The 9,440-nt window shown below is 38.0% G+C and overlaps 1 protein-coding gene across 3 annotated transcripts; it reads right to left on the bottom strand.

Annotated features, from left to right (window-relative positions):
- Positions 1–356: 356 nt before the first annotated feature.
- On the bottom strand, positions 357–9,162 carry LOC100819084 (eukaryotic translation initiation factor 4G). Of its 3 annotated transcripts, XM_003520359.5 has the most exons (10): positions 8,564–9,158; positions 7,177–7,307; positions 6,810–6,947; positions 6,570–6,637; positions 6,422–6,478; positions 4,907–6,127; positions 4,511–4,790; positions 1,804–4,231; positions 1,087–1,281; positions 357–980 (listed from the first exon to the last, which is right to left on the bottom strand). In XM_003520359.5, the coding sequence occupies exons 1-10, from the start codon at positions 8,719–8,721 to the stop codon at positions 650–652; spliced, it is 5,007 nt and encodes a 1,668-aa protein (XP_003520407.1). In that variant the 5' UTR covers positions 8,722–9,158; the 3' UTR covers positions 357–649. The 3 variants fall into 3 exon arrangements, with proteins under 3 accessions (XP_003520407.1, XP_006576700.1, XP_006576699.1); XM_006576637.4 differs by having other exon boundaries at positions 1,804–4,790; positions 6,810–6,938; positions 8,564–9,162; XM_006576636.4 differs by having other exon boundaries at positions 1,804–4,790; positions 8,564–9,161.
- Positions 9,163–9,440: the final 278 nt, after the last annotated feature.

Below are 9,440 nucleotides of genomic sequence, written 5' to 3'. Positions count from 1 at the left end.
TTTATATTTAAACTACTCATTACTACCATTAGATTTAATAAAAATACAAAGTAACTCAAAAAAATTAATCCTTAGAGAGTAACTTAATCTTCACAAATGATTTCTCCCCACAACCTATAACCAAGTAAAATTATAGCCTGAGTTTAACTGTCACAATATAAAATAATTTTCCAGTTATTCAATCACAAACCATATTTATTATGATTTTTTAAATAATTTTATAAAAATAAATAAATATATCATCCACATGATGCAGTTGAATGTCAGCATAAAACTACTTCTCTTATTTTCTCTATTGCATTTCATTTTACAAGCATTAATGAAATACAACCAAAAACGATACGAAAATAAAATTCTTGATGCTCATTGAACCTTTTATATCTACAAAGAAATATGTAAAGGTCATCAAGCAGGCATAGCAGCTACGCCTAAAATTTCTGATGCTCAATTGAACCTTTTTACAATTGCAGTGAAGATGTCGGAAAAATAATATAAAGACAGAAAATCCCAGATATAAAACCCTATCCACCCATCTCACGGAGAAAACCATTCTCTGCAAAATTGAGTACCCCAAAAAAGCACTAGCCAAATAACTTTTCCCCTCTACACAAAAAAAAAAAAAAAAAAATACAATAACCATCACTGGCATCTAAATAAATTTTTCCAACTTCCTTGATGTTTTAGCATTAGGTTGCCGGAAAGTTTCCAACCTCAAGTTAGAGTCTGAACGCATCTCGTTTAGAACCGCGTCCCCCTTCTCGCTTTGAATTACCTCCAAAGTGCTTCCAAGAACATCAGCTGCAAGTCCAACTTCTAAGAGACTACCTGGCTCCTCTCCACCATCATGTATTAACTGCCCAATCTCCTTCAAAGAAACTACATTCTCTGTTATGGCTTTTGCAAAAATTCGGCCAAGAAACTCTGCTGCTCTGGGAGCATCATTAACAGCATCCTCCAATGTACTGAGAGCAGATTCAAACCTAGCCAAAACATTCAAAGGAATGAATAATATGACCTTTGTCTTAACAATGAATGAATTCTCTCTGCTAGTCACTATATAGTTATTAATTATTAAATAAATCTTACCCTTTAATGAGCTGAACTTGATTCAAGGTTCCATGCTGAGATTTCACAAGGTTGACAAGTAGTTTGGCCAAAAGATCTCTTTCCGCATCCTTTCTCTCAAATGAATCCGTGACCCAGAGAGAAACCAAGGAAGGATGGAAGCTCGGAGAGTTCAAATCTTTGACACATAAAGCAAGTTCGTTCTCATCTCTAGCACTGAAAATTGCATAAATTTCAGTCAAATGATTAAATGACAAGAAAAGAGGGAAACAAATTCATCAGTATAAATTCAAATAAAAAAAACGAGAAAAAATAAAACACATCTGCCTGCATCAGCATACATTGTGAATCTAACTTGGTTAATAGAATACTGCAATCTAACGATTAACATTTGCCCCTGATAAAAAAATAAAAAATATAATACTACAAGCATAACATAAATTCCATCATGACAAAGTTGCAACAAAAAAAAAAAAGATTCCTGAATTTGACGTAGGAGCAGAAGAAGCTTCACATAATCTCCTTTCTAAATCCAAGCAAAAACATAGCATGATTCAGTATCACTCCAACTATTACTATGATATTCACCAGAAAAATTGAAAATCTCTTATATACAGATGATTTTACTTAAAGGATGATATGTGTGCAGTAAGGTGTTGGTTCAAGCTTCCCAGCAAGAGTATAACTGGCCACAAAAGCTGTAACCAGGATGATAAAAGTACCACAGAAAAACATTACCTGTAGTATTCTCTTATTGCTGACAAGGACATGTCCCTCAGTCGTTCTTCTGGCCAAATCTTCTCTGAAGAAGCATTCTGAGAGACCATTGACCCTTGCAAATGAGCAGGAGGTTCAAGATTCCGATCTGCACTCCTCCAGTCTCTGTTATCATGGTTTACATTACGCTCTGGAGCACTTGATTGATCATAAGCAGATGGCCCTGAAGACCTAACATTACCATATCTTGAAACAAGATCCTCCCTTGAGCTATATGGTGTGCACTCCGATAAATTGCTGTGACCATTAAGACCTATATTCATTCTATGAGAGTTTCCATGGACAGGAAGCACATCAGATATTGGCAAATTGGAAATTGCTGTTGATCCTCTCGTAGACATTCCCCTACCGAGACCACCTTGGGGTACCAAGTTTATAGAATCATCTCCTAAGGGTCTTTGAGGCAAAGGAACCGACAAGGTCCTAGCCTCATAAGATTGTCGTTCCTCAAATCGAGCATCCTGAGAAGCACCATACCCACGAACTTGAGTAGGAAGACCACGCAATCCACCCATTTGAGAATTGGGAGAAGACAGCATAGATCCTCTTGGACCAAAATCCATGGGATTCCGTCTAGCTGATTGATTGTTACCAAGACCGCGACCTGGCCTACCAGCTTGGGCCTGCCTCTCCTGAGCGGCATCCCTGTGCACCTCCTCAATCTTCTTTGGACCTTCTACTTTCCTCCTTTGTTGCCATTTATTCTTTCTCAAATCAATGGAATCTTTCAACATGAACCTCACCCTAGAAGATAAATTCATGTTGTTTGACAATAATTTCATCCTTTCAAAATATGCATCCATATGTACCTTGGCTTTTGGATGGTCAATCATCTCCCCAATAGTACTCATCAGCTTGCACAAAGCTTCAATGTCTTCTTCATCTGGATCCTGATACTGACCCAGTAACTTCTTGATACACTCATGCATTATTCTCTCTGTCAACATTTTCTTCTTGTATAGTTCTCCAATCAATCTGATGTTTCCCAACATGCGTCTTCTAGCCTTAACTCTTCTTTCTTCTCTTTCCTCAGCAGACTGCTTAACCTCACCCTCATCAGCCTTATTTGCTTCTTCTTCTTCTCTTTCACCCCTCTCAAATTCCTCCTGGCACTTGTTTAATAATAACCTTTTAAAGGTTATCTTTTCATTGTCCTCACTAAAATCAGGCAACTCAGAAGCCAGATGAAAACAAAAGTTGGCATACATTTCACAAAAGGTAGGTTCCATCAGAGCCTTCTCAAAGATTTGTGAGATGACACCAGTGAGGGTGACTGCATTGTCAATATTAACTGCTTTCACCTGTTCAAAAAGTCTATCAAAATTCTGCGGAGTTAGTTTGTTCAAGATAGCCTTCAACTGCCTCTGCTTTACCTCTTCCACATCTGTTGCTTTACCCACCTCATACTTATTCTCAGCTTTGTGCATCATCTGTAAAGGAGTTTGGGTAGGAGAAGGAATTAAACCCCTCTGCTGGAAGCTAGCAGAACGCTGCCACCTCTCCCCATCAGGATTATTTCTTCCACCATGATTTCCCACTGATTGCATTGGCCCAGAAAGGATCCCTCCAACATATTGTGGTGGTGTCTGTGCACGAGGGTTCCTTAAGACACCAAAATTGCCTCCTTGGCCAGATCGGAATCCCACATTACCTCCAATGCCATCCAAACCACGTCCAGAACGAAAAGCACCAGAAACTCTACTCCATCTGTCATCCTCCATTACCACATCCCCACGGCGATCCATCCGAGACATCCCACCTGGTCTATCTACAATTCTTCCAGGACTAGGATGTGAATCACGCTCGAAAACATGAGAACTACCAATATTGGCACTCATCAAAGATTCAATGTCTGTGGTGACTTCAAAACCTTCAGGAAGATCCATGCACTGCTCTGCAAATTTCAGAAGGAAATCACGTGAATACTTTTTGGCTGTACTTCCACTTCCATCACCAGCTTGTTGAGATTTATCATGAACCTCCAGTTTGGGGGTAGACATGTCAGCAGCATCCTCCCAGTCATCGAGTTCAGCTTTACTGTGACCACACTTTTCACTTGCTAAAGCATCTGACTGAGCAGCATCTTTTGGCAACTGCTTCAAAGTGGTGGTACTTTCTGTGCTCTCAGAACTTAAGACAGCTTCTTTCATTTCCTCAGGTCCCTTGTATGCATTATAAAGATCAGATGTTGACCCAGCAGCATCTGCTTTCTGAAGTATCTCTCTTCTTTTCTTCTTCCCTTTAGATGTAGTTTTCACCTTATTTGGTTCTATAGTTGGTCTATCCTTGGTACCTGACTCACCGCCAGTATTCTCTGAGGCATCCTTGACATGCATTGATGTTGTCTCTGGAAGATCAGCAGACTGCAGATCTGATATGCCAAATTTTCCTGAAACAAATCTATTAGTAACTACACTATCATTTGTTCTAAAAGAGACATCCCTAGAATAATGCAATGTGGTAGTAGTACATGTCCCTAAATTATCACCTATTACACATTTTGCATTATAACTTGCAGATTCATCCAGTATTCCTGTTAAGACAGTGCTTACAATTGCAGCATCTTTTTCAGTTAGTTTAATTTCTGTTCCATTAAAGTACATATTTGATTTGTATCCTTCAGGAGATGATGGCTCATCACTTTCATCATAATGCTTTAGTTGTTTACCTTCAGCTAATTCATCTATCTTATCAGGATTACTATTGTGCACTCTGTCAACAGTTTGTGCACCAGATACAAAAGTAGAAACTTCTGCAGACCCATTGGTTTTCACTTCAGCAGTAGAAGTGCTACTAGGTATTGTATTAGATGTTGGAAGGTCTTCAGTGGTAATTTCCGCAGAATGGTTTGTTTTAGTTCCTACAGGTTTGGAAACTCCAGTATCAGATATACCATGGTCAACAGCATGAGAAGGCATATTATCCGCTGTGGGAGATTGTACAGAAACCTGTGGGAAAAGACAAAGTACACATTATACTCAAGCACACAAAGACCACATGCATACTAAAAAGTACATCCACTATGTTCAAGTGTGTGTATCTGAATAATAATTCACTCAAATACCTGATGCTGTGATAATTGATCTTTCTTCCCTGGTTTCTTATCCTTCAAAGAGTTGGACCTACTAAGAGATTCCCTCCTGCCTTCATTATTAGACACAACTGGGACAGAATCACTAGACAACTTGTGCTGTTGTAAAAAGATTTCCAAACAAGTTTCAGACCCTTTTTGCAGCACAGAGGAGCTAGCATCACAAGATGCTGTTGAACTAGGGGATTCTGTATTTTGAACATCAGAAATACTGGAATTGGACAATGATGAGTCCACAATAGCAGACGTACCACTTGGCTTAATGGTCAGAGATGCATCCTCTGTTGGAGTGCTAGCTTTATTAATAGATGGGGAACCACGTGATGATGAATTCATGAAATTCACGCCTTGCGGACCATGATTCACAGTAAAATTAAATATTGGTGGCTGAGAATTAGGAGACATCGGGTTACTTGTTAATGGAAGAGAACTAGGTGGATAATAGAGAGAATTGGTATTGTATGAGCTGGAAGAATAGTAGTTCGCAGGATGAGAAGCCGGAAAAGATTTACCAGGTGACTTAGAAGGTATGTTAGGATGTGACCTAGCACCAGATGACCCACCATCTGAATATGCATCTGTCCTTTTATCAAGCCTCAGCTCTTCGTGTGTCTCAGGATGAGTTATCTTTACAGTAGTTTTTCGAGGAGCAGCAAATTTTCCTCCTTGCTGCTGGGGATATGGAGGGCCGATACCAATGCCCATGCTACCTAATTGATGGGGCAACTGATGACCCATTTGAGGAGCAAAACTCATGTTTTGGCCTTGATGCCTGATCCCCTGAGGATGCATTGGATGAGGTTGAAGACCTGGAACAAAAACTGGCTGTTGCACCTGTGTAGCATTGCCAATTGGTAAAGGCATCGGTATAGGCATCTGGTGGGATGCCGCTGACATACCCTGAGATTGAATCTGTGGATTAGCACCGCCAAACTGTAAAGGAGCCTGTGACTGGTGATATGGAGTTGACATTGAAATCCCAGTTACAGGAACAGAGGACTTAGGCATCTGGCTTGCCGGGGTCAAAGCTGACACATGAGGATCCTTTTTTGCCTTAAACCCTAGATGATTCTCCCAACTGTCCCCTGCATTAGATTGCTCAGTGACGCCAGCATCTTTCCTAGGTGGTTGCTGCTGCTTTGGAACAGGAGGAATTGGCACTGAAGGCACAGATTTGTAAGAGTCGTGAAGAGCCTGAAAGTTAAGGAATTATACATCAAACAAAAACTTTCATTAGTATGAAAAGACAAAACAAGTTTAACTTCAATTAGTGAATACTAATATCTCTAATAATGTAAATGTTAATTAGACATACAAAAAGCATAACAGCAGTCCTTTCTCAGATTCTATCTCTAAACCAGTTCATGTTCATAGAATAGAATCTAAAAGAAATGCTCTTTAGTTTGGAAGATGTGGATACTGGCCGCACCACTCTGTATAATAATGCAACATTAAGGAAAAAGAGGTGAAAATTAATAAATTGCACACCTGATCACGCTTCTGCTCATCTAAATTAGGAGGAGCTGAACTTGTACGAGCAGGAATCTGCATACAAGAACATGATCAATTACTCACCCAGAAGTTCCATAATATGAAATGTGCCAGACATTGATCAATTATTATACAAGAAACTTACAGCCATCCCATTAACAAAGCCAGGAGTAATGGATCCAAATTGAAAAGGGAATGCCTTAGACGCATCTCCTGGGACAGACATAAATATTCAGATTACTCAAGTCTCACAACACAACTAATTGTTAATAATAAGGAAAATCATTATCCAAGAAGACTATTTACTATGACCCAAGCTACAAAAGAGTTGTTAATCACATCTAATGTAGACAGTACACAACAAAAACCTACAGTACTAGCATACCCTTAGCAGGGCTTGAGGGAGGGAGTGGATCAGAAATCAAGGGGGCCTGTAGAGAAGTTGGAGCTTTTGGAAGAATTCCAGCACTCCTATGAGCAGCTGGTGATTCAGATGACTTTGTAGCTGGCCCATCTGATGCTCCTATCATACAACATAAATGAATGAATTCCATAAAAAAAGATGAGCCTAATTTACCAAACATTCAATAACCTCAACATCAGCAGATTCTTCCTTAATAAAGAGGGGTGGATCTTCCACAAATCCTTCAGCAGTAAAATTCTACTGAACAACATAACCAGACACTAAAAAGCAATGAAGAGAAGAATTACATTTTTTTCAAAAATAAATAAATATTTTTCTTAAAGCTTACCATGTAATTGTGGCTGTACATGGGAACCATTAATGGTTTGGGCAGTAGATGCACTATTGGACTCTGTTGAATGCCCTGGGGGGTTTACCCTAGATTGCCCACCTTGTGCATTATTAGACTTCTTGTTAAAACTAGAACAAGCAACACACAGAATCAATAAAACAGTATGGAAGAAAAAAATAAATCCAATAAAAAAAAGCACTACTCATGATGGTGTGGGAAAAAATAATTTAACAAATAACAAATCATCAAACCACATGTGACAAAAATGAGAATTTGATAACTCTTTAATTTAAAAAAGAGAAAAGAAAAGATTTTCACAGCTTCATAATTTAGTATACACTCGTACAATGTACATTTAACTTTTTCATCCATAATAACAGTACACTTTACACTCTAAAACACATTCAAATTCCACAAAAAAAAAATCCCAAACTCCACCCTTCAACACTATTCTATTCTAGGAACAACATCTAATTCTTTTCATCCATCATAACACTACACTTTTCAATATAAAATGCATCCAAATTCCACAAAATAAAAAAAGTAGAAAGAATTCCCAATCTACACCCTTCAACACTATTGTACAAACAATAAATAATTCTAATCTGTTACATGCTTTATCACAATAATAATGTCAACACTTAATTATTTTCATCCATCATAGCACTACACTTTACACTCAAACACATCCAAATTCCCAGCCAATATATATATATACACCTTTAAACTCTATTCTACAAACAATAATTAATTATAATTTTCTATATATTTTATCACAATAACAATTTCAACATTTAACTCCTTTCATCCATCATAACACTACACTACATACTTTAAACGGCATCCAAATTAAAAAAAAAAAAAAAAGATTCTCAATCCACACCCTGCAACACTAATCTACAAACAATAATTGATTATAATTTGTTGCATTTAATCACAATCAGAATGCCAACACTTAATATTATAACACATTAACACATCCAGTTTCAAAAAAATAAAATCGCAATCTACATCCTTCAACATACATTTCATCACAATCACAATAACAGCTAATTCCTTTCATCCATCATAACACCACACTTCACACTCTAAAACGTATCCAAACTCCAAAAACGCAATCACAACACTACTCTACAAACAACAATTGATTATAATTTGTTACGTATTTTTATCACAATCACAATGCCAACACTTAATCAATTCTTTTTATACAACACATAACCACTACACTTTACTATATAACCACATTCAAAATTTCAAATTCCAAAAACAAAATAAAATCCCAATCTACATCGTCAACATTATTCTAACAACATCAATCAAAGATTCAAAATTCAGTCATAAAAACAAAACCACAGACACAAATTGGCAAACCCTAACTGACCTCCGGCTAAAGGAGAGTGAACTGCTCGACGGCGCGGCCCCGCCGCCGCCGCCACCCCTGCCATAGGAGCCTCCTCTCTGCTGATTGAAGCTGGCGGATCGCCCGGTTTTTCGATAAACCGCGTCGTTCTTCTCCGACTTTGATTGATTGAAGGACATATATTCCAAACCTCACAACAACACAAAAACAGTTTTCACAACCGAAAACAGAAGAAGAAGAAGAAGAAGAAAAACAGAGAGAAACCGAAACCGAATCTCTCTCTCTCTCTCAATTTTCGTTGAAAGAACCAAACTTGTAGATCCGCGAAACCATCGCAATGCTCTCAAAAACCGAAAAACATAGATTAAATATTGCGACGCGGAAAAGGGGGGCAGAATGGTAAATAAGCGCAAGTTTTCAGGGAACAGAGACTGAAGAGAGTGAGAGTGTGGGTAGGGTTTTGTTTTGTGAGAAAGAAGAAAAAAAAGAAAAAGAAAGGAGGGGGGAAGAAGAGAAGAGTGAGAGGTAACCAGAAACCAGAATTTTTTAGGAGAGAGAAATAAATTCTAGAGAGAGAGAGAGAAAGAGGTAACAAACTTAGGAGTGAGAAAAGGGTCAAAAGAAGAAATAGGTTTTTCAGGAGATCACAGGGTTGCGGATTCTGTGACACCTATTCACATCCCCTTGTTTTTCTCTCTTTTTTATTTTTTTATAATTTAAAAAATTGTTTTATTTAATTGCATTAAATGGTGTTTATTTACTGTATTCATTGTTTGGTTTGGAACTTGATATTGTTGTTGTTTTTCTGGCTTGTGTGGATCTGCTGGTATCTTTGTCAATGTGACATTTGTGTCATCAGCAGAGAAATCATACGATGAAGTGTCATAAAACTGTGATC

This window comes from Glycine max, chromosome 3 (assembly GCF_000004515.6).
Source record: "Glycine max cultivar Williams 82 chromosome 3, Glycine_max_v4.0, whole genome shotgun sequence".
Taxonomy (NCBI): Eukaryota; Viridiplantae; Streptophyta; class Magnoliopsida; order Fabales; family Fabaceae; genus Glycine; species Glycine max.
This window is presented reverse-complemented; position numbering and strand designations above follow the sequence as displayed.

Excerpts from the sequence above, each read along its gene's own strand:
- LOC100819084 (XM_006576636.4), bottom strand. The coding sequence starts at position 8,721 with ATGTCCTTCAATCAATCAAAGTCGGAGAAGAACGACGCGGTTTATCGA. Across the intron at positions 7,308-8,563 it reads TCACTCTCCTTTAGCCGGAG|TTTTAACAAGAAGTCTAATA; the intron begins GTCAGTTAGGGT and ends TGCTTGTTCTAG. Across the intron at positions 1,282-1,803 it reads GCAATAAGAGAATACTACAG|TGCTAGAGATGAGAACGAAC; the intron begins GTAATGTTTTTC and ends TGCAATTTTCAG.